This window comes from Camelus bactrianus, chromosome 27 (assembly GCF_048773025.1).
Source record: "Camelus bactrianus isolate YW-2024 breed Bactrian camel chromosome 27, ASM4877302v1, whole genome shotgun sequence".
Classification (NCBI taxonomy): Eukaryota; Metazoa; Chordata; class Mammalia; order Artiodactyla; family Camelidae; genus Camelus; species Camelus bactrianus.
In genome coordinates, this window is record NC_133565.1 from 11,703,248 (window position 1) to 11,728,348 (window position 25,101).

The following is a 25,101-nucleotide window of genomic DNA, read 5'->3' on the forward strand; positions in this document are numbered from 1 at the left end:
ATTCTGCATCTGGGAGGAGCACAGATTCACCGGCCTAATGTATTGCCTTCTGTTTTCCCCCCGATGTATCTAAAGGGTCTTTTCTTGGGGTGCTTTTCAACTGAAAATTCTCCTTTGCTATTCTTAAGACTCTTAGGCTTTGAGAGGTTGGTTTTTTGATCCTTGTTTTCTGTTTTATTTTTCCATTCAATTACTTCTTTTTTTTCCCCCTACACTTTTTTTTTGGGTGGGTGGGGGTAAAATAGGTTTGTTTGTTTGTTTATTTATTTATTTATTTAACTGGAGGTACTGGGGATTGAACCCAGGACCTTGTGCATGCTAAGCACACGCTCTACCACTGAGCTGTACCCTCCCCCTGCCACCATTCAGTTACTTCTTGAAAAAGAAAATTTCAATTTTTCTAAATTTTATTTTGGAACAATTTTACGATTTACAGACAAGTTGCAAAAAATAGTATAGAGAGTTCCCACGTGTCCTTCACCCAGTGTGTCTGCGTGCGAGCATATTACGTTACCACGGTAACTTGTCAAAGCTGGGAACGAACTCTGGTACCGTGAACTAAACCCCAAACATCATTCAGATTCTATTAGTCTTTCCACTAATGTGCTTTTTCTGTTCCAGAATTCAATTCAGGAAATCACATTGCATTTTGCAGCATTGGTTATGATTATGATCATGATTATTACTATTACATTACTGTTACTATGTTCACATGCCTCCTGAACAATTCCCCATCACTAACTGAGGATCTGTGCCCTGGGGATCTGTTGGAATAGCGGGGGGCTTTGAGCATCCCTGCCACCTTCAGGAGCAGAGTGAACAGAGGATGAGGCTTAGCCCTTTGCCTGCTGTCTTTTATCATGTGTACTTCATCCAAGGGAAAGCAGTCTTAACTTTCCAAATTAGTCTCCTTTTATGAAAGCATGTTTTGTTCTGGCCTTGAGTTGGTACTGTGGCAGGTGTTGCATTAACATATACTGAAGTTACTCAGAGAACCAGTCAGTCTGGATATGACCTTCTGAGCCCATTGATAGCAGTTCAATACCTTTACTCCACACAAAAAAGAAAACAAATGGAGGACTGATTCCATGAAGATTACTCTTAAATTGCCAGTGCATACCTGTGACTGTTCTCCAAGCCTTCTTCCCTCTGCTCTCTATCAAGATCACACAAAATTGTTCTGTTCACAGAACCAGCCTCTGAAAAGACTGTCTCTTCTGAACTGTGGGGTTGTGTCTGCAGGACGGGCCGCTCCTGTCACCGGGAGCCCCCTGGACAGCTTGGGTGCGAGGTGACTTTGCTTATGAGGACTCTGACTGTGCTATGTGTTTTGCTTTGTTTTTTTCTCTTCTCTCTTTCCTTTCCTAGCTTCTGTCAGGCACGACTTAGTAAGCCGACACGCTTGCTTCTGTCCAAGCCATGGTTACCGCACTTCCAGACACCGCAGTGGATTTCCGCTCTGCAGTGGGACCGTGGGCTTGTCCTAGTTTAAACTCGCAGCCAGTATCCTAGTATTTTCCAGTACTGACTGTAAACCAACCTGGTTAAGCTCTTAAAGGTACAGTGTAGCCCCCACTTGCTTGTGGTTGTAGTTATTTGTTGTTTAAATAGATTGGACTAACTCCACAGCTTCCGGCTCCTCGCCGTCACTCATTCCGTGTGCCTCGTGTCTTGTAGGTTTTGATCCCAATTTCCTTATATGTTTCCATTGAAATTGTCAAAGTGTGCCAAGTGCACTTCATCAACCAGGACATCGAGCTGTATGATGAGGAGACAGACTCGCAGCTGCAGTGTCGGGCTCTGAACATCACGGAGGACCTAGGGCAGATACAGTACATCTTCTCCGACAAAACTGGCACTTTAACCGAGAATAAGATGGTTTTCCGAAGATGCACTGTGTCCGGTGTGGAGTATTCCCATGATGCAAATGGTGAGTCTGGGGCTGGGGGCTTCCAATCTGGGCTTGGCCAGGGAGCTGCTCTGTTAGAGTTGCACACCTGTGTGTGTGCGTGTACGCACACATGCTCCAGGGATTGCTGGTTTTTGAGGGAGAACAAAACAGAAAGGCTGTCGGAGCTGCTCGGGAACCTGAGGCTTGGCAGCATCCACAGCAAAGGCTCCTCCGTGTTTCCTGCCAGACAAGCTTAACCAAGAAAGGCAGCCTGGAGGAGCTCACATTCAAGGCACTGGGTCTCTGTCACACCAAGAGGCAAAGAGATGTTTCCTTGGTCACCCATCAGTCTCCTTGTTATCAGCTGCAAATTCTCAGAAGGGCGTGGGGCAGTTCATGCTGCGTTCTTTCCTCTGAAATGTGACGTCTGGGGAGCTGGAGGGACGTGTCACCTCACTTCGGAGTTCAGGCAGTCCTTTCCTCATCCTTGGCCGCCTCCATTCCCTCTGAACACGCAGGGGAGCCGTCTGCTTCGAGGTGTGACCAGAGCCACCCGCCAGCCCGAGCCAGGAGGGGGTTCCCGCACCACAGGGCCGTCGTACCTCTGAGTAGGGTCACCTGCTCTGTACCAGCAGGACTCCCCTCCTTTCCTGTACCAGCATCTGAGAGCATCAGAGAAGCCTTGCGTGGAAACAGAGGCAAATCCAGAACTGGGGGACAGCACGTGGGCGTCAACAGAAGACTGCTTTTCAGGGGCATTTGGTGGGAAAGATCTGTTGGAAGCATGAGATTTTTGTGAGTTTTATAAAACCAAAGCAGGGGCAGGTATAGCTCAGTAGTAGAGTGTGTGCTTAGCATGCATGAGGTCCTGAGTTCAATCCCCAGTGCCTCCATTAAAAAAATAAACAAATAAACCTAATTACTTCCCCATATATATATATATATATATAAATATAAATATATTTATATATATATATATATAAAACCAAGAATTATCATGATATCCACTAGTGTCCTTCACATAAAATTTATCATCTTAGCAGAAGGTACAGAAATGGATCTGCTTTGTTTCGCGTTTGATTTGCCACCCAAAAGAAGCGGTCAGTAACAGTGGCCCCCCCACCCACCTGCCTCCCTCTCTCGGTTCACTTCCCTTGACTCCTCAGCCTTGTGCAGACGAGTTCGCTGGCCTGAAAGCAGAGCTCAGCCTAGTTGTAAAGGAGTCAGTCGGAGGACCCAGGTCTGAGGTCAGCCTTTGAACGCTGGAACTGAAGCTCCGTGGGCAGAATCCCAAATAAGACTCCAGGAAGATTTTGACAGTTGTCAGATGCGTACCGTAAAGCAAAGGGGTCCATCTCCCTGGAAGACACAGGACAGCGTTTCTGGGGAAGACTGAACCAACCAGGTGTGTCTGCAGCACTTTTAAGGAAGAGCTGGACCAGTGACTGATGTGCCCCGGGGCCAAGAGCACCTTCCCCAGCTGCTCCCGTGATCCGACCTCTCAGAGCTGGTTGGTGAAATGAATTCAGGTGGATTTGCTTGAGCGCTGAGCCCAGCTCATGTGTACTGCACTGGCCACACAGACCGTGGGCGTGTCCCTCTCTACCTTGTGTCCTGGTGATGGTACAGGACCAGGGCCCGCATCACCTGCTCCTTGTCTCCGTCTTCCCCAAGGACACCGAGGGCATCGCTGAGGCCACTGCTGGCCAGAAACTGCTGCACGGGCACAGAGCACAGACACACCAGCAGGGGCCTGAGGCATGGCCACTTTTAGGCTAACATCTGATCACTGCTATGGGAGGGTGGGCAGGGCAGGCGAGCCGTCGGAAGGCTGACACCACGCTTGTGATGCCCAAGCCTACAAGCTGGACGGACTGGTCCAGGCTTTTCTCTTCTCCATCCACTCGCCACTGCGCTGCCGGGAGCGGGGGGACACGCAGGAGTCTGTTTTGCTCCTGGAACTAGGAGTTCCCTGAGTTGGGATCCTGGCGTCAGCAGTTACCCAGCCTTGTGACCACGGGCAGGTGACTTCCCTTGCCTTATCTCTAAAGAAAGGTCTTTATTTGGAAGATGCTGAGTGCAAGGCCTGGCCCATGGGGCAGATTGTGCCACGCATGCCCAGGCCAGAGACCCTCGCAGCCGCTCTCGCAGACCGCTTCGCGTTAGGATGTCTTGCGCTGCCGCCCAGCACTGGACCTGTTTTGAAGCTCTCACAAGTCACTTACTGAGTGAGACGTCCTCTTGACTAACCTCCTCTCGCTCATCCACGGTGGAACAAGCTGAACTAACTGGGCGAAGCCAGGAAAATGTGCTGAGAGCCTCCCTCAACGAGAGCAGCGCTGCAGGTGTACTTCTGTGAACCCCCGAGGGCCCTGGTGGCCACAGGGACCATGGCTTCCCAGCGGCCCCTAAGGGCTCAGGCATCAGGTCAGGCTCCTCCTGGGAGCTCTGCTGGGGGGACCTGAACTCTGGCTCCTCCACGCTGTGCGACCCCAGGGGGGCTGGGAGCCTCCCTGATGCAGGGTGCTTCATCCTTGTGGGGTGAGTGCGGACAGTACCCTCCCCACCCCTGACCCTGAGCAAGGAGCCCCCTGTGGGAAAGCGCCATCCACACGGCCTAAGAACTGTTACGTCTGCGTGACCACAGGGCAGATGCTCAACACGTGATCTGTCCTGATGGCTCCAGTGGGGAGGTGGCCCTGTGACCCCAGGATGAGCCTCAGGGGTCACACCAGCCCACCCACCCCGTTTACACCTGGGCTCCCCCTGAACAGAGGGGCTGTATGTGAACCTGTCTCCACCCACATGTGACTTGTTTGTGGGGTGGGATGGCCTCTGTGCCATCAGACAGAAACGGAGCCTTGGTATCCCATGGGGTCTGAGTGCTGTCTCCACGCCCTGCCTCTGCTTCCTGTGACCTTAATGAGCTGAGACTCAGTCTTCTCACCTGTGAAATGGGGTTGACTGAAGGCACACGTAAATGACAACAGCCCCCACCTCTCAGTGGAAACCCCTGTCAAACGTGGCCTTGCCACTAGGGAGCGACGGTGGCAGGGGCTCCCTGCTTGAAACTGTTGCGTGGAGTCAGTTTCATGCCCAGCCTCCCCATGGTGTGTCACTCTGTCCCTCTCCCTGCAGCCCGGCGTCTGGCCAGGTACCAGGAGGCAGACTCAGAAGAGGAGGAGGTGGTGCCCAGAGGGGGCTCGTTGCCCCAGCGCGGCAGCTCCGGGAGCCACCAGAGCATCCGCATCGTGCACAGGAGCCAGAGCACCAGGTCGCACCGGCGCACAGGCAGCCGCGCTGAGGCCAAGCTGGCCAGCATGCTGTCCAAGCACACGGCCTTCAGCAGCCCCATGGTGAGTCCCGCCCCACTCCTTCCTGCTGTCACCTGCCCTCCAACTCTGGCTCACCGGAAGTGTCTGTGCTTCACGGTACAAGTGAGCTCTTGCTGGTGGGGGTCACCTCTGTTCAGTTAGGGGACGTTCCTCTGGCCAGGGCCTTCCCCCGATTCACACTGCTGTATCTTTTCCAAACACTGACACGGTCCCCTTACCAAGCTTCTCAGGCTGGGGACTGCCAGTGATCCACCCAGACGGGTGATGGAGAGGAAGACTGTCCCATCATATGAAACGAAAACAAGTGTCAGAGCAAGATAACAGCTGTGAAAAAGCAAACTCAAATTAAAAAATAGAAGTTTTAGTTAGATGAGCCCAAATTTAATAAACATCTTTCTCCCTTGCCTTGTCAGCTGCCCAAATATTTACAGGGCATTCTCATCTGACAGGGAAGTTTCCAGAAGTGCATGATAACTTCTAAAAGACACTTTCACTTCTAAAATTTTTGAAGACCAGAGAGGGAGAAACCATTTTGCTCACGTTTGGTGGCCTCGTTCCTTTACATCCTTTGAAACCCCTGTAGAAACTTCCGTTTGAATAGAGGTCACCTAGAATGGTGGTCGCTGATTGGTGGGTTTACACAGGGCACGTGGGTAGGGAGCTCTCACGCAGGGCAGGAGGGAGGCTGTGTTGGAACAAGTTTTCCTGACGTGATTTAGCAGTCAGTATGGGTCAAGAGTATTCGAAGTGTTCCAACTCTCTGACCTAGAAAGTCAGTGATTCAATCAAGGATTTCTCTATACAGAAGCTTATCAGTGTGTTAGTTATGTCAGTAAGCAGTGCAAACGTGCATCCAGTGATAAAGAAAATGGTCAAGTAAATGATGGTATGTCTGTTTTGAAACTTAAAAAATTGTGTTTTCAGACTCACAGACTTAGAAAACAAACTGTGGTTATCATAAGGGGAAAAGGGTGGAGGGTAGGGATAAATTAGGAGTTTGGGACTAACATATACACAATCTATGTAAAATAGATAAACCACAAGGACCTACTGGATAGCACAGGGAGCTACAGTCAATTTCAGAATGACCTTTAATGGAAAAGAATCCAAAAAAGAATATACATGTGTATGTATAACTGAATCACTTTGCCGTACACCTGAAACCAACACAACATGGTAAATCAACTATACATCAATAAAAATATTATTAATTCAACAACAATAAAAATTAACTAAGTTAAAAAAAACTGTGTTTTCAAATAGCTTTTAAAGGCCTGGTAAAGTTGAGGCAATATAATGTTTCTGGGGAAAATAGAAACTTCCAGTTTATGTATAAAATATTTTGATTCTATAAAATGTAAATATGTAGAAAAAAGACTGGAAGGAAAGGTAGATGCATGCTTTTCAAAAAGTGCATATTACCGTGAGGTGGTGTGATACAAATTTGTTAGGTTTTTCCCTATTACTCTCTTATTTTTCCAAATCTGAGTAAGATATGTTACTTTATAATAATGTATATTCTTAGGAGTATTATTTTATAAAAAGGACGTGTGTACCTTATTGTATATAATATATGCATTTCATTTCAGGTGTCAACTGTATATTCTTATATAATTAAAATCATACATGATGTATTATTACAAAAAGACATATGTGTATATGTGAGGTGAGGTGAGGTTCACAGCTTCTAGTAAAATCAAGGCATACTAAATAGTCAAGCACCAAGACACCTGGCAGGCGGGGTGGGGAGGGTGTATAGCTCAGTGGCAGAGTGGGTGCCGAGCATGCACAAGGTTCTGGGTTCCATCCCTAGTACCTCCATTAAAAAATAAATAAATAAAATAAATCCCTTCCCTCCCCCCCCAAAAAAATAATAATAATTGAAGGGGAAAAAAAAAGTCTATTTAAAAAAAAAAGATGCTTGGCAGGTCACTGGGTCAGACTGACCCCTCGGCCTCTGTGTCCTCCCCAGGAGAAAGACATCACGCCCGACCCAAAGCTGCTGGAGAAGGTGAGTGAGTGCGGCAGGTGCCTGGCCTTCGCGAGACACCAGGAACACCCGCTGGCCCACCTCTCGCCGGAGCTGTCTGACATCTTCGACTTCTTCATCGCCCTCACCATCTGCAACACAGTGGTGGTCACGTCCCCCGATCAGCCACGACAAAAGGCAAGTTCTGGAGTCCCCGTCCCTGCGAGCCCGCAGAGCCCCTGACCTTCAGGGTGGCCCCCCTATCATCAGTTTCCCACAGGAGCCAGAGTCGCTCAGCACTGCTCTCTGGTCTAAGGGGTTGCAGCTGGGAACTTCAGATAGAGCAGACCAGCTCACTAGTTCTGCAGGGACGTTCCCAGACTAGTGGGCAGGTGTTAGGATTGTGGCCAGGGGAGGAGGATGGATGGCCGGAGACAGCTGTGGAGCCCGGGATGAGAGGGACACAGAGCAGCCAGGAGGGTGGCCACCCGACCTGCCTCCCAGTGCTGCAGGGTACAGCGAGGACAGAACAGGCTGGGGCTGAGACTCCTGGAGGAGCTGCTGGGACCTGAATCCTGACTTTGACACCAGCCAGTCCCTTCCTGTGTCTGGGACGTGGGCGCGGTGGTGGGGCTTTAGGGCCAGGGTTCCAAGTAGGGCTGGGCACACAGTAACTGTATTTGGCGTTCATAACATTGTCATTCAAGGAGTGGTTGAGAATCAGTGGGAAGTGACTGAAGGTGGTGGGAACATGGCAGTCCTCGAGCTGGGTTTTGTTTGGGTTATCATGAAGATTCTCTCCGAAGAGAGTAAGGTTTTCTGTGTGAAAGGAGCCTCTGTGAACCCAGGAGCTCCTCAGAAGGTCGTCCAGGTGGGCCAGGTGGTGTCAGGTGGTGGGTGCACCTCAGCATGGCTGAGCGCGATGCACCCAGGCAACTTTAAGTGGATACAAATGAAGGTCTTCTAGGGCTGGATGCATGCCATGTCCCCGGGCCCCCTACTCTCCCAGATCCTTTCCCCTCCTCCCGGGCCAGCCCTTCCAGCAGGTTCTGCCAGTGGAGCCATTGGTGGGTGATGGAGGCTAAACAAGGGGTCTCTGCCCTCTTCGCCGCAGTGGCATATCTGGCAGCAGCGTGTGCCCCTCCTGCTCGTGCTCCTGCCACACTGGCCTGCGGAGTCAGTCCCAGGGCCTGGGCTGCGGCTACCCTACAAGCAAATCCTGAAAGAAGGAGTAACTACTGCATAGCCTTTGGTTAGGGGAAGTGGACGAGGCGGAGGGACGAGACCCTGGCCTGGTTGCAGTTTTGAGTGGGAAATCTGTGTTCCCGGCCCCACCCGGGAAGTGGAGGAGGGCCCTGTGGGGGTCGGGGTGAGCCCCTCACCTGCCTTTCTGCCCGCCTCTCCAGCAGGTGAGGGTGCGGTTTGAGCTGAAGTCCCCGGTGAAGACGATAGAGGACTTCCTGCGGCGGTTCACGCCCAGCCGCCTGACCTCGAGCTGCAGCAGCATCGGGAGCGTGGCCGCCACCAAGCCCGCCCACAAGGCGGGGTCCAGCTTCCTGTCCACCCTGCCCAACGACAGCGCGCTGCTCGGGCTGGAGGAGCGGCTGGGCCCGCCGGCCCCGGCCCTCGCCAGCAACGGCTACAGCAGCGGAGCGCGCGGCTGGGCGGCCCAGTGCGCGGCGGCGCGGGAGCCGCAGCCGGAGCCGGAGCCCGAGCCCCAGTCCCAGCCCGGGCCCGAGGGCGAGCTGCGCTACGAGGCTGAGAGCCCCGACGAGGCGGCGCTTGTCTACGCCGCCCGCGCCTACAACTGCAAGCTCGTGGACCGGCTGCACGACCAGGTGTCAGTGGAGCTGCCCCACCTGGGCCGCCTCACCTTCGAGCTCCTGCACACGCTGGGCTTCGACTCCATCCGCAAGAGGATGTCGGTGGTGATCAGGCACCCGCTCACCGATGAGATTAACGTCTATACCAAGGGGGCCGACTCGGTGGTCATGGACCTCCTGCTGCCCTGCTCCGCAGGTACCCTGCTCCCTCTGCTCGCAGCTCCCCACCCACTCAGCGCAGGGGCTGGGGGCGTCCCCAGAAATCACCCCCTCCCCCCATCGGAGCTTTGCCTCTCTGGGTGGCCAGAAATTCTCCCTTGAAGGGTTTGGATTGGAATGCGCGGTGCGGGTGGGGGATGGAGGGCTTCAGTGTCTGAACCAGCCTCCAGAGAATGGGGTTGGGCATTCCTGGGGGTGAGGCCCAGCATCAGGTTTTAAATCTGGACAGTGAAGGTTAAGAACTTCGGGCCAGAAGTCCCAGGAGGTTCCCTTCTGCCCTGTGACTGTCTGGACCTGGAGCACCTGTGACACCCAGGCCATGGTTTTTAGCCCATTTGTGGAGCTGCCTCAGGCCTCAGTGGGGGCCAGGGTAGTGGGGACTGCAGGCCTCTGGCCGCTGTGGGGCCGAGAAGCTCCATCTTGGTCTCTTTTGTGCTAGAGTTCCATGCAACTTTGGGGTTGAAAAGTGGAGTTCAGAAACCACTGGTATAGAGGGTGGAACTTTGTTTAGCAGGAGGACTTGCCCCTCTTTTCCAGGAACAAATGCTACTGGACTTGGGAGGGGGAGAACCTGGGTGCCCACTAGGAAAGCTGGTTACACCTCCCTCTGTACCCAAAGGACAAAGGAGGGGACGTCTGACCTCTAGGGGAAAGAAGCAGGGTGGAGGTGAGGATGCTGCTGGCAGATGGAGAGGGATCACATAATTCCGCTGCCTCCCTCCTTGCTGTATCCTGGAAACAGCTCTGGGTACCACCTGTGTGAAGCCCTGTACACTGGATATGCCCCTCTGGAGCTCAGGAGTGGAGCTAGGGAATACTGCTTAACTTCCCACGGTCCTCTCGTCCTCTCCCCATAATCACAGTGCCTCAGAGCAGGACTCCTGACTACCGCAGGAACTCTGCAGACAGGAAATCCTTTTTCCTGGCACAGAGCTATTCCCTCCTAAAGGCATCTGAGTGAATTGCAAATGGCGTCTGGTTTCAATGGAGGGCCTTTCTTGGGGATGACCTACTGGGGGGGGGTGGGGGACGGGTTTTGCCTTCCCATCAGGTGGTGATTCTGCCCCAGGGAAGACATGGAGTCCAAGTTTCAGGCTGATTTTGTTCAGAGAGCCACCTTCATTCTGAAATTAGCTTTTGTATCCACATGAAAGAAAAACTGTAGATATGGTCCTTCCTGAGTAGATTTCCTTCTACTGCAAAAACATTACCTTTGTGCTTTTTAACTTTATGCTTCTTCTTGATCTCCTTTAATAATGGAGTGGTGTTTATCTCATCAAGAACTTGTCATGATTTCCTTTCTTAGAAGACTTTATAGGTGGCAGTTAATTTTTTTTTAATTTCTATTACCCTGTTCTAAATAATTTTAAATGAACTGAATCCACATTACTTTTAACTTCAAAAGGCATCATTTATAAGATTATATTTAAGAAGCAGTTAACTATTATAAATTATTTTGATGAATTATGGTATTATCTACATTTACAATAAAGGAGCCTTTTGATTATTTTTTTAAAAGAATTCTACAGCCTTCTTGTAAAGACAGTTTAACAGACCTCTGTGTTTTGGACTTTAACACCTGCAGTGGGTTATGGATAGGGTGAATAGCCAAACCAGCACTAACCAGCAAGGGTAGGGTGGGATGGCCAGAGAGGCTGACCCCCAGCCGAGAGAGAGAGCAGGGAGCCTGCTGACCTGTGTGAGGGGCATCAGAGCCGCCGAGAAGCCTGCAGCAGTGGCCACGCTCATACTTGGCTGGCAGTGCACTTTTTGAAAAATGAATAAAAAGCTTCAAATGTCTAGACAAAGCACAAACAAAACTTCTATCTCTCAGAGTCAGCTTCAAGGTCAGGGGGTGAAGGGAGCCCAAGTGCAAGCTGGCGGGCCTTCTAGACCCCCTCCCTTCTGTCCTGCAGCCCCAGTGTAGCTTTGCTCTGGCACCCACCTCACCTGCTGCTGCCCACCTCCTCCTTATGGGTCCCCGGGAGGAATTAACTGCAGGTAAGAAAGAGCAAAGCCTTCCATCTGTTGCACCATGGAAAAAGTAAAAGCACGACGTCATCTTAACTCTCACATTGCTCAAACCATGATGTTGGAGGGTACAAATCAAAAACAAGAAGTTTGTGTAAGTCTCCACCTTCCTCTGGGAATTTCCAAGCAATGTGCGCTTCAGGGAGGCTTGGAGAGGGAAGATCTACACGTAGACGTCAGGCAGTTTAAGATTCAGGGCATTCAGAGCCCCCAGCGGTTTCCCAAGGGAAGGGATGGCTCTGGGGTCATCTTGAAGTTATCCACCAGTGACACCCTGGCATTGTGCATAACTCATTCAGTTTTCATATTGGGAGTGAGGGAGTGGGTGGGGTATGGAGCAGAGCAGATTTGCAGATGGCTGCCTGTGACGTGCAGCACTGTGGCCAGGTTGCTCTGCCTGTGTGCAGGGGATACAGGGAGGAGAGCATCGGAGTGTCCTGCATCTTTCTTCAAAGAGCTTGCAACACTTTGATCAAAAAAGACACGGGGAGGTGGATGGGGAATGCGTCGTGTTCGAAGGACATGGCCTGGCAATAAGTTAGGTGGGATCGGGTAGAAAGCAGGGACTCTACCCCATCCAGGACCTACAGACCTCTATTCAAATTCCAAGTCTTATGGGCTGGAGTGACCCTGGGCAAGTCACTCACTCTCCCCGTGCCTCAGTCTCCCATCTGTACAGAGGAAGTCAGGATGCTGACCTGACAGCAAACCCCTGTCCAAACTCCTAGCACCGTGCCTGGTGTGTTACAGGCATAAAGCTTAAGTGTGGTCCCTTTCCCCTCTCTGTGGTTTCTTTTCCTTAAGATTCACTCACCAGAGGTTCAGTCCAGTTGCCACTTTGTGTGGTTTTTAAGGCACAGAGCTGCAGACGGCTCCACCCTCCTCCAAGGGCAAAGAATAGAGGAGGAGGGAGGGCCACCAGGTGGTGGTCACGGTTTCTCTCCCTGCAGGGCTGGGTAGACTCCGTCCCAAACAGAAACACCACGGTGTGTGACCAAACCTTCATCCAGGGCCCCCTAGGTCCTGAGTGGCCTGGCCTGCCTTCTCTCACTCATTAGTTTTTTGTTTGTTTGTTTTAATTGAAGCATAGCCAGTTATAATGTGTCGATTTCTGGTGTACAGCGTCATGTTTCAATCATACACATATGTACATTTCATATTCTTTTTCATTCATTAGTTTTGTTTTGACCAAGGTGGTTAAAGGCCATGCACCCTGCTCCCTCCCCGGAGTGCAGCCTTACCCTCCCCCCACCCCCCAGACACCTGAAGCACTTTATTAATATCACATCCAGGTCCCTCAGATGTCTTTGCTCAAAGAACAGTCAGAATCTGGAATAATGTTATCACAACACCAGGAATAAACGGTAGTCAAAATCAAGATGACTTTCAGTGTCATCTTTTCAGGAAACTTAAATCCCTTGAAGTCTCGGGCGGGGGTGCCCAACCCTCTATTTTCACTGCCCCCTTAGGGAGTCGTCTTGGATTTTTTTCCTAATTGTCCACCCATGACATTTTAATGCCACAGATGTGCTGTATGTCTGTTTATGGACTTTCTGTAGATCTGTGCTTTATGCATAGAAAGACTTTTTTGCCCCCAGGGGACCAATCTTTGGTCTTTAGGGGGCGCTGTCATCTCCATGGAGAGAGCACTCCCCTCCGAGGTTAAGAGAGCCTCTCCCAGGTCCTGTTTGTCAAGGAGCTGACTTGGATCATAGATTGCCTTCCCCAGACCAGGGGCCTCATCACTGGAAGGTAGGATGGCTAGAATTAGCAAATTAAATATATTGAATATCTAGTTAAAATTTAATTTCAGGTAAACGAGAAATAGTATTTTTAGTGAAAGGTATGTCCAGTGTGCCATTTAGGCATCTTCTGTCTGGCAACATTACTGGTGTACGGGGGATAGAAATTGGACTTTCTATTAAATATGATTTTTCTTTTTTTTTTTCCTTTTTCAGTTTTATTAGGTAGAATTATTACAGTTTGACTGCACACACACACATTATATTGCATGTAAATACATATATACAATATACTGCAGTTTTTTTAAAATTTACATATGTGTACTGATCATTGTTTCTGAGAGCAGATTAGAGCTTTAGCTTTTTAAACTTACATAATTATCAAAGGAATAAAGCCAACCACAAAATAAAAATCAATAGAATGCGGCAATCCAGTCATAAAGGACAGTCAGATGTGCTTACACATATTCAAGAAATCAGTCATCTTAGTTATAAATAGTAAGTAGTTCATTTGTGCCCTTATTGTTATTATTAAATATGATTTTTCATAAACAGGAAGTTTATGTGCCTCCGTTTATATGTCCACCTCCTGGACAAAGGGACGGCAGATCACTCTTAGTGAGCTTTTGTTTATATGACATTCTCATTTCAACAAGGGATATTAGAAGCAGTCAAAAAGACAACAAGTTTCTTTTTAAAGTAACATCTGACTTTTAAGTTTTTATTGAACGTGTGTACTATTGACAGGGAATGAAACAGACGTAGGATAAACCGAGTGGAGCAGATGTGCTCAGGGTGCCCCTCACTGCAGGTGGTTGGAATCAGTCATCGCGAAAGGATACTCTTGTGGCATTGCTGCTTGATGAATTGTAGCCAAATTCTGGCCAGCATTCCAAATGCGGCCAGCTAGCAGGAGGCAGAACGGGGATGGCCACGTCCTCCTCACTGGCCCCAAAACACACTCATGCACTCACTCACACTGTTAGCGTGCGGAAACTGAATTGCCTTCTGCCTTCTCGCTCATAATTATTGCCCCCAGAACATGGTGGAGTTAAGAAGGTGTGTGTCATTTTGCCGTGGATTCCGCAGTTGGGTGAGGCTCAGAGTCAGCACTTCTGCAGACTGGAAACACGCCAGCCTGCTCCACATCTGGGTCTGCAGAAAACAGAAAAGGGTGGATGTTTGGGAAACTCTTACTAGCTGACAGCTGATTTCTTAGCTTTTTTTTTTTTTTTTAATTGTGATTTTTAAGAAAACAACATACATGTACTATCTTAACCATTTTTAGGTGTACAGCTCAGTAGTGGCGAGTTTATTTGCATTGCTGTGCAGCAGAACTCCAGAACTTTTTAATCTTGTAAAACTGAAGCTCTGTACGACTTTCTCCCCTCCCTCCAGCCCCTGGCAGCCACCATGCTATGTTCCGTCTCTGTGAGCATGATTCCATTAGAGGCCTTAACACGTGGCTGTTTTCTTTCCACGGGTGGGAAGGGTTCCCGGCTAGAACCTCTGCTGGTGCCGAGCTCTCCCTCTGCATGATCCGCGGACGCAGCGTGATGTCGATGGGCAAAGTGGCCGGGGAGGTCCACCCAGGGTCCTCCACCGGGCTCTGCTGTCCTCACTCCTCTGTCGTTTCTGCTTCTCCTCCAACTTAGATGACGCCAGGGGAAGGCATCAAAAGAAAATCCGAAGCAAGACTCAGAATTACCTCAACCTGTACGCGGTGGAGGGCCTGCGCACCTTGTGCATCGCCAAGAGGGTGAGTGGGCGTGGCTCCGCGGGAGGACAGGGCCGGCGGGGCTCGGCCTGCGGGCGCTCATCAACGGGTCTCTCCCAGGTTCTGAGCAAAGAGGAGTATGCCTGTTGGCTGCAAAGCCACTTGGAAGCGGAATCTGCCCTGGACAACCGCGAGGAGCTCCTCTTTCAGTCTGCCCTGCGCCTGGAGACGAATCTGCATCTGTTGGGTAATTACGCTCTCGAGAGGATGTCATGTGGAGCCGCGCGGAGTTTGCAGCATCCTGGACCGGGAGGTGCCGGTGCCTTTAGCCAGTGGCAGCTCTGCGCGCACGCGGGCCTGTTTAAGACCCCTCTGGCCTGACGCAGCGGGGACCCACCCCGGTGTGGGGGCTGCTGGCCTTGATTGAATATTCTCACTGTGTCCCTCTGTGACATCTGCGCACACGCGGGCCTGTTTAAGACCCCTCTGGCCTGACGCAGCGGGGACCCACCCCGGTGTGGGGGCTGCTGGCCTTGATTGAATATTCTCACTGTGTCCCTCTGTGACATTTCATATGCCACTCCGGCCAGACACTGCAACCACACCCGACTTGCCTCCCCTGAAACCCTACTTTCCCACCAAAAATAGTGATGAGGAGTAAGGCTTCTCAACAATGGATGCTTGACAAGATCTCCCCCATCCAGGAAACACAGAAACCATTGGACTCCACTCACATCTTGTGAATGTTTCAAAAATTCAATTTGAATTAACACCCCCCCCAAAAAAGAAGGCTAATTTTTACTACAATGTGCTCATATTTGCTACTGAATTCATATTAGTGTCTATAAAAGTATTTTATTACTTCAGTATTCATTTGATTAAGTATTTAAAGTACGTAATATTTATTGACGTATGTATTAAATTAGAGGAGTCTTTGTATTTGCGCTGTCTGTACACTCAACAGGAGCTCGTTGGGACAGTGCTGTGCGTGTGTACACCCTCGCCATCCCATGGTGCTGGTGGTCAGATGATCTTCCCGGGGCACAGATAAATGAGGGTTCACCTTTCAACAAGAAAGGCTGTAATTCGTTTGGCCTCCTCCCTGGGCAAACGAGTTGGGATATCGATATATCTACATATGCGTCTGCAATGGAGTAGAGTACTCATATACTTAAGAGCATCACATATACACACTTTGTATGATATTCTCTTTTGTCCACGTTGTCCTATAGGAGGCCATGTACAATTCAAAACAGTCCGAGGACCCAGAGCCCCAGAGGCATCCTGAGTGGTATCCCTGGGGGTGAATTAAATGAAACACTTGGAAACGGGCTGTGCCTCGTCGAGGCTGCCAGGTTTTGATTTACTGAATGCTGTTCACATCTGGAAGGAGCTTCTCCAAAAGATAGTTGATAGGCCTGTGGAATGGGAGGAGGTCCTGCTGGTTGTCCTGTCTGGAGGGCAGGATGCACCTGCCCGGCCTCTCTGACCTCCACTGCAGGTGCCCTCCCCTAGGAGCAGCTCCTCTCCCCTCACCCCCGCCACAGCTCTAACTTACTGAGTAGAGTGAAATCTGCCTCCCTGCCCTGGCTCAGTGGTCCAGTCCTGGCTCTGCTGCTTACTGGTCATGTGAGCCTGGGCACGTGCATACCAGTTTCCTTATCCGCTAAGGGGAAGTAATAGTCCTGTGAGGGTGAGCAGAGGGGATGCAGCGAAGGGCTGAGCAAGGTGCAGACTCCAGGTCCACACCTAGCAGCTGCGCAGTGATGAAGGCTCCACACCTGAATGGCCTGGCTAGCCTCTCCTGTACAACTCTCTGGTGGTTGGGCACCTGTCACCTCCCTTGGCCCACATGCTGTATGTCTGTTAACATATCCTGAATTTTAAACAGCCCTAGTTCACCCTAGGATCATCCTGAACTTGAAATCAACTCATCTTCCTAGATCTTTTCCCCAGGAATTGCTTCCTGGCTCAGGTTCTGGCATTTTTACTTGGACAATTGTGCAAACCTCTAAAAATAGGGTTTTCTACTTTTCCCTCCTCCAGCCCTTTCTGTTGGGGTCAGGTCAGTGTCCTGGCAGTAAAATGGTTCAGAATTCTGATTCAAGCATGTTTGTCATCCCCAGGCAGATGCTTCTCTCCAGAGGTGTATTAGGGTGGCTCTGAGCTGGGTCGGGGAAGGAGCCCCAGGACTGCCCACCAGGACATGGGCAGCACGCTGGAGTCTGCTCATGCCCTTTGGCCGGAGCCTGCTGCTAAGTTTTCAGGAATTTTGCGGTCACTTTGCTGTTTTGCATGCATTCTCAGGAATTTTGCATAGCCTTCTGATGCTTTTTTTTTTTTAATTAGGGGGAGAGGTAATTAGGTTTATTTATTCATTTATTTGTTTACTATTTTTAATGGCAGTACTGGGGATTGAACCCAGGACCTCAGGCATGCTAAGCACACACTCTACCACTGAGCTCTACCCTCACCTGCTCCAGTGCTGTTTTGGTGGCTTGAAATCACCCAAGGTGTGTGTGCTTGCACCACAGAAATGGCAAAAGCAGCAAGTCAGCCTTCCTCCTGCAAGCCGGCTGGGAGACACTTAACCATCCCCTACAGTTTGGAATGTTTATGGCTTGGAGATGAGGAGGCCAAGCTGGAGAATGGGAGAGCCACCGCCTCACTGCTCACCACTGAGTCTTCCACGGGCACAGTGCTCCAACTCCTCAGAGTCACATTTGAGAAATGTGGAGTGAGCTTTTAGATATTTAATGTGCCCAAGCCAAATTTAATATCCCAAAGCCCCACTGGAATCTTTTTACTTAGGTTCTTACATTAAAGAACATCAGAGAACCGTGAGGGGAATGATCATCATTCACACTGTGCTCTTGAAATTTTCTTTTCCACCGTGTTCTGGCCAAGAACCTACATTCTGCTCACTTTCTCCAGGCTATCTTGCTCTTTTCTACAAATGTCATCTGCAGCTCCTCAGTTGGTGGGATCCCCACCTCATTAAAAGCTGCCTGACATCTGAGCCCAGTGGGGCTTGGTGGCACCAACTTGAACCCTACTCACTACCCTGGTTATAAATCTCGAAATGCCAGGTTCTCCCAGGGATCAGGTTGTAAAGAAGGTGGCATTTACTCAAAGCCACATAAATAATATTACAAACAAGCTACTTTGGAGAGCTCAGAAAGACACAGGTCATCTTAAAAGGACTGTTCTTCAGATTACCTCTTCTTTCGCAGCCATAGTTCATGCCGTATTTCATAACTCTGTTTCTGACTTTGGTCGTGTTCTGTGTTTGATTCAAACCTGTACATTGTATAGATGAAGGTCTGTCAAGTGTCCCAGTGGGGAGGCCATTACTTTGGCCAATTAGCTCCTAAAATAAAGAAGCTATATATAAATATATATATATAGTAACATAGTCAGTCTATGATGTAATATAGTCAGTTTGCAATGTTGTGTCAGTTTCTGGTGTACAACATCATGTTCCAGTCGTACATATACCTACATATATTAGTTTGTATTTTCTTTTTCATTATAGGGTTACTACAAGATATTGAATATAGTTCCCTGTGCTATACAAAAGAAACTCATTGTTTATCTATTTTATATATAGTAGTTAGTAAGAAGCTGTATTTTTAAGGTACTCAATTTTCCCTAAACAGAGGCAGACTCCCTCTGGACCAGAATTTACGTGCGCGACCATCCCTGCTTTCTTTCCTTGGGGACATTTACCGAGGGTCCTGGCTAAACAGCCAGGATACAAAGATGGGGGGAAAGAAGACCTTTTTGCAGGAGATCACTATCTAGTGAAGAGTGGGTAATTGGTTGATTTGTACACAAAGCACTGTCTCATAGTGGGAGCGTTGTCCTAGTGCAGGTAATGCCGCTCAGAGGTTTGGAGCAGAGGCATACTTCGTGGGGAATGCATTTTTTTCCCCGTCAATTCAGATATTGATTGAGCATCTTCACATGCAGGGCACTGTGGGACAGCTGAGACCAGTGTTTGCAGTTAAAAGCAGGGTGGATCTCAAGACAATGCCTCCCAGACTGCTTTCCTATTGACCAAAATCTAACAGCAGAGTTTACAACGATAGGAGAATTCAGTAGAGCTTAGATTTGTCCCCAGATTTCCAACTCACCTGGTGGTTTAGAGGAGTGCTCTGGCTTCTCTGAGGATCGGCTCTGGGGCAGGCAAGGACAGAGGCAGGGTCACTGGCTAGGAGACTAGTCTGTGTTCCAGGCAGGATGGTGGCAGCCTTGGACAATGGAGGGGGGAGAGAAGTGGCCAGGCTGTGGGTCAGCTAGCCTTCTCACCCTCCACACATGGGCCCGTCCTTTGCTAAACTCACCTCCCTCACCTTGCTTTCCACCCCTGAGTGGTGAGGAAATTGTAGTTCTCACGTCTTGGGGATGCTGTGCAAACTTTTCCTGGTAGATGGTAATCCACCAGGATTAGCCACCATTATGATTTTTCCATAGTCATTATTATTAAGTGTGAACAAGACACTGTGAACACACAGAGGTGGGCAAGACCCTCCCTCCCTCTGCTCTCCCCGCCACATCAGGGAACACACTTCAGCAGATGTGACACTCAGGATGTGCAGAAAGATGTTGGCACTGTTGGGCGGTAAAGATGAGGGGTCAGAGATACATGCTCTCTTCCAATGCTAGAGCCACAGAGCTAGGGGTGGGGAGGGGGACCAGGACCCGAGGGACACGCCCACGGTGAGCATGGAACATAACGTGCTTCATTCCTCAGCAGACCTTGAGCCCCACACCCTGCCTGGTCCTCCCACCGGGGCCTCCGTGGTTTAGAGCAGAGGGCAGCTTGGGTGCAGTATCCCCTCATCCTTTCTGGACTCCTCCCAAGTTCCCACTTAGCCTTCTGGTGCACTTACCAAGTGGGAGGTCCAGGTCCAACACGCTGCACAGGCTGCATGAGCTGGAAGAGAAAAATCAGCCACTGACCCCCGAGGGGGGCTCCTGGGGAGTTGGTGATCCTGTTTCCTGAGCTGAGGGCTGGGTACACAGGTGTGTGATGTGTGAAAGTGCATTAAAGGGTGAATCTAAGAAATGTGCACTTTTTGTGTGTGTGTTACACCTTGACTTCACCCTCCCTGCACCTGCCATCTCTTCTTTTCGAGTCAGAGAAAGGGAAAATGGTGTCTGTCTTAGTCATTTCGGGCCTCTCTAACAAAACAGCACGGGCTGGGTAGCTTAAAAGCCAGGCCTTTATTTCTCGTAGTCCTGGAGGCTGGAAGTCTCAGGTCAGGGTGCTGGCCAGTTTGATTCTTGATAAGGACTCCCTTCCTGTTCTGCAAACGGCTGCCTTCCTTCTGTATCCTTGCACCACGGAGAGAGAGACACTGTCTCTCTTGTGTCTTTTATTATTACAAGGGCACTAATCTCCCTCATGAGGGCTCCACCCTCATGACCTAATCACCTCCCAGAGGCCACCCCCCAATGCCGTCACCTTAGGGATTAGGGCGTCAACCTATGGGTTTTTGTTGGAAGAGGGAGGGAACACAGACGTTCAGTCCACAGCGACATCCCCGCACAGGGAACAGCATGGCATAAAAGAAAGGCAGGGCTGGGGCGAGGGGGGCCTGTAGGCAATGCTGCACTTCTAGAAGGAAGGCAGAGGCCATCTCCCCAAGTTGGAAGCAGAGGAGAAATGGAGGCTGGCTTTAGAGAATGCTTTTCTGCACCAAGTGGTATATTTTTCCTGATTCCTGCATGGGGGAAATCTGCCTCTTAATCACTATGTTTGTGGAAAAAGCATATTCCAGACAGTGTTGCTTTCAAGAAATGATGGGGGGGAGGGTATAGCTCAGCGGGAGAGCGTGTGCTTAGCCTGCACGAGGTCCTGGGTTCAATCCCCAGTACCTCCATTTAAAAAAATTTTTTAACTTAAAAAAAAGAGAAAGAATGGGCCTCTGTGGTCTGTTTCGTCAGCTCCCTGTAAGGACTGTTGAGAACACACACTGTGGATGTCATTCACCAGAAGCTTTCTATGGGATGGGTGATTTTTTTAAACTTTTTCATCCCTGGGAACATGGTCATTGCCCCCGTCTCTGCACACGCCTGGTTTCCAGGCTGTCTGTGAAGTGGGAAGTCAGCTGTGTGTAGGAAGCATTGGAGATGCTCTGCTGTAAGGCTGGAGAATTGCATTCAGCATCTCCCCTCCCAGTTACCCTGCCATGTGGAGTTGGGAGAGCCCTGTCCTGAGTGTGGAATCACCTGAGTGCTTCCAGGTGATACGGACCACAAGCAGGGCCCCGTCTGCAGGAGGGGTCAGCACCTTTGCTGTGTCAGGGCTGGAGCCCAGGAGCAGGGGGCTCACCCACACTGTCGTACCTTTGACCAGGTGCCACTGGGATTGAAGACCGCCTGCAGGACGGAGTCCCGGAAACCATTGCTAAATTGCGTCAGGCGGGTCTGCAGATTTGGGTTCTCACCGGTGACAAACAGGAAACAGCCATCAACATCGCGTATGCCTGCAAGCTGCTGGACCACAACGAGGAAGTCATTACCCTGAACGCGGAATCCCAGGTGGGCGGATGTCAGGGAGCCCGGCTCTGCCTGGGCAGCCTCACACCTGACCAGCATCCCCCGGGCAGAGCAGGAAGGAATGCCTTGCACTTCTGGCAGCTGCTGTGAGAGGGGCCTTTGCCCTCTGCCTCTCGGTTTGGACCCGGATTGTGGTTCTGGTGCTTAGAACGTGCTTGTCATTGTCTTGGAAGATGTGGCATGTGCTGGGATTTCCTAATTTCAAAGGAACGTGCATCTGGGCTTTATAATGCAAAGTTCAACCCGCTTTCTCCTGACCCCGCTCCCCAGCCAACAGTATCAGAGAGTGTTTTTCCTGAGGTCACGTGGAGCCAGGGCAGCAGTCCATTAGGCTTTGGCATCCTCAGGATGGCATGGGTGTCCCCGGGGGTGCCCAGAGGCACTGGGGTTTTCATGCCTCCCATCTGTCAACTGAAATCCCCAAGTGCGGAGGGAAGATCTGCTTCCCATGGGCTCTGGCCTGGGCTCTGATTCCTCCAGTGACTCGCATTTGGAGCATCTCCAGCGAGTAATGAAATCCGACTGTCTCTCTCGTGAATCATGCTTTAGTGGTCACGCTTAAGATGTGTCTTCCCACGAGGGTTTCTCCTACATTTTCTTTTTAAAGGTAGTTTAGTGTGTCAGCAGTAGACACAATCCATTTCGTGTGGAATTTTGTGTAAGGTGTGAGGTTTGTGTCAAACTTCTTTCTTCTGCATGGAGCTAATTAATCAGACACCGTCTGTGGACAGCCTGTCTTTTTTCCATTAAATTGTCTTTACACCTTTGTTGAAAACCAGTTGGTCCTATTTGTGTGGGTCTATTTCTAGACTTTCTATTCTATTCCATTGATCTATGTATCTATACCTTTATCAGTACTATGTTTTCCTGTGTTTTTTAAAAATAAGTCTTAAAATTGGTAGTGTTTTCTTTAATTTCCAAGTGTTTGTGGAGTTTCCACATTGTCTTTCTGTTACTGACTTCTATTTTAACCTCTTCAGTTGATATCTATCCATTATTGTCATAGAATATGCTTTTTTTTCCACTAGTTTAAATCATTTTATTATTTTTTTAATTGAAGTATAGTTAGTTACATTGTGTCAGTTTCTGGTGTACAGCATGTTTCAGTCATACATATGCATATAAAATATTCGTTTTTATATTCTTTTTTCATTGTAGGTTACTACAAGATATTGAATATAGTTCCCTGTGCTGTACAAAATAAATATTTTTTTTATCTATTTTATATATACCATAGTCAGTATTTGTAATTCTTGAACTCCTCACTTGTCCCTTCCCACTCCTTGAATATGCTTTTTATGATTTTAATTCTTTCACATTTGTTCATTTTTTTAAATGACCCAGAGTGTGGTCTCTCTTGGTGAATGTTCACATGAATCTAAAAAGAGTGTGTATCCTGCCATGTGGATCAATTAGATCCAGCTGAGAGATGGTATGGTTCAATTCTTCTGTAATAGGGTCAGCAAACTGTCACCTGTGGGTCAATTCCAACCTACCACCTATTTCTATAGACAGAGTTTTACCTGAACACAGTCCTCACCATGTTTTTATATACAATCTGTGGCTGTTTTCATGCTATGATGGCAGTGTTGAGTAGTTGCCACAAGAGGCTGAATGACCTGAAAAGTCTGAAATATTATTCTGGGCCAAAATAGCCATGCCAGCTATGTTGATTTCTGTTTGCATGGCACATCTTGTTTTATCCTTTGTTTTTAATCTACCTGTAGCATTACATTTGAAATGGGTTGGTTTGTTTGTTTGGTTTTTGGTACCTATGTCATGTTTCATACATTCAGACAGTCCCTTTTAATTGATACGCTTAGATCCTTTACATTTATTGTGATTGTCAGTATCTTTGGGCTTAACTCTCCCATTTTATTTTTTGTTTTCTTACTATTCTCTGGTTTTGGTTCCTACATTCCCTTTCCTCTCTTCTTTTGGGTTATTTGAACATTTTTTGTATTCCATTTTAATTGGTCTGTTGTGTTTTGACAGCATCACCTTGCTTGGCTCTTTTAGTGTGTATTCTAGGATTACAGTATGCATACTTAAGTTGTCACAGTTTACTTAGAATCAGTATTTTTCCCCTTCAAGTGGAGTGAAGAGATCTTATCAGTCCATGTGCCCCGTACTCTTACCCCTAATGCTGTAGGTGTATATAGTACAGCTACGTACACTGAAACCCTCATCAGATCATATTATATTTTTTTTACTTTCACTCAAAAAGCATATATTTAAGAACTCAAGAGGAAAAGAATAGTCCATTCTATTTACATAAATACTTACAATTTCTGCTGTTCTTCTTACACTGTTGTTGCTTCCAGTTTCCTTGAGGTACAATTTCCCTTTTGTAGGAAGAACTTCCTTTATCAATTTTTTTTTAGAGTAAGTTCAGATAATGTCTTTATTTCATCATGGTACCCGGTGAAAAATCAACAATCATTATTAGCCTATAACTAATGAATCGTCTTTATCTGCCTGCTTTCCAGTGTTTTTCTTTGTCTTTAGTTTTAAGCAGTTTGATTGTGACGTGTTTGGGCACAGATTTCTTTTGATTTATACTCTGGGATTTGCTAAGCTTCTTGAGTCTGTGGGGTTGTGTCTTTCACCAGATTTGGTAAGTTTGTAGCCTTTATTCCATTAAAACACTTTTTCTGCACTGCACTTTCTCCTCCACTTCCAGAATGTGATGGCGTGAATGCTGGGTCTTTTGGTGTTTTCTCAAGAGCCCCTGGGCTGTTCTTTATCTCTCTTTTTTTTTTCTCTCTCTTGTTCAAGCTGGATAATTTCTATTGATCTGTCTTTGATGTCACTGACTTTTTCTTCTGTTACCACCATTTTCCTACTGAACCCATTTAGTAGTTTTTCAAAAATAAACTTTTTAATATAGAGTGGTTTTAGATTTACAGAAAAATTGTGAAGATAGCACTCAGTGTTTCATTACACCTAACTTTGCTAATTATTATATTTACAATTAAAAAATTGATATTAATATATAATTACTTAACTAAAATCCGTCCTATATTCAGACCATCTTAATTTTCACCTAATGTTCTTTTTGTTTTCCAGAATCTCATCCAGGACCGCATTCCATTCATCATGTCCCCTTAGGCTCTTACTGACTGTAACAGTTTCTCATACTTCCTTTGTTTTTGATGATCTTGATGGTTTTGAGGAGTACTGGTCAGATATTTTGTAGAATGTCCTCATATGGGGATTTGTCTGATGTCTTTTTCGTGATTAAAGTTATGAGTTTGGGGAGGAAGACCATGGACATAAAGTTCCATTTTCATCATTTCATCACCTCATGTCAAGGGCACATGCTGTCAGCACGACTTGTCTCTGTAGATACTTTGTCAGGTCCCTCTGCCGTAAACTAACTCTCTCCACCCCTCTCACGCGGTCCTCTTTGGAAGCACAGCTCACACTTACACAGAGTGTGGAGTTACATTTCCCGCTCCTTGAGCACAGAGAAGTCACATAAATTATTTATGTGATCCAATGATGGACACATACATGGAATTCTGTGAACTTTTTGTTTTGGTTAATGTGTTTTGGGGGGTTCTAGAATTTTTATTTGATTCTTCTTTATTAGATCTTCTAGTTTTTGCCGCGACTTCTTTTCTATTCATTTCTAGAATGTTCTCTTCCTTCTTGGGACACTGTTATAATGGCTGCGTCAGAGTTCTTGTCAGGCAATCCCAGGACGTGTGTCGTCTTGGCACTGGCTTCTGTTCGTGTCGTTTCCACATGCACTGAGCCTTTCCTTTTTACACGCTGCTAAGTTTGCTGCTGTGTTATGGGCCT

General features: G+C 48.4%; 1 protein-coding gene across 3 annotated transcripts in view; it reads left to right on the forward strand.

Moving 5' to 3' along the window:
* ATP10A (ATPase phospholipid transporting 10A (putative)) overlaps window positions 1-25,101 on the forward strand; it is a 158,470-nt gene that overhangs the window by 115,910 nt on the left and 17,459 nt on the right. For 2 of the 3 annotated variants that reach the window (XM_074354282.1, XM_074354280.1), the window contains exons 7-13: window positions 1,678-1,930; window positions 5,030-5,247; window positions 7,199-7,393; window positions 8,602-9,214; window positions 14,666-14,769; window positions 14,848-14,974; window positions 21,092-21,276. In XM_074354282.1, the coding sequence (XP_074210383.1) occupies window positions 1,678-1,930; window positions 5,030-5,247; window positions 7,199-7,393; window positions 8,602-9,214; window positions 14,666-14,769; window positions 14,848-14,974; window positions 21,092-21,276 (1,695 nt within the window). The remainder of the gene's footprint in view (window positions 1-1,677; window positions 1,931-5,029; window positions 5,248-7,198; window positions 7,394-8,601; window positions 9,215-14,665; window positions 14,770-14,847; window positions 14,975-21,091; window positions 21,277-25,101) is intronic. The other variant, XM_074354281.1, reaches the window with a different exon arrangement.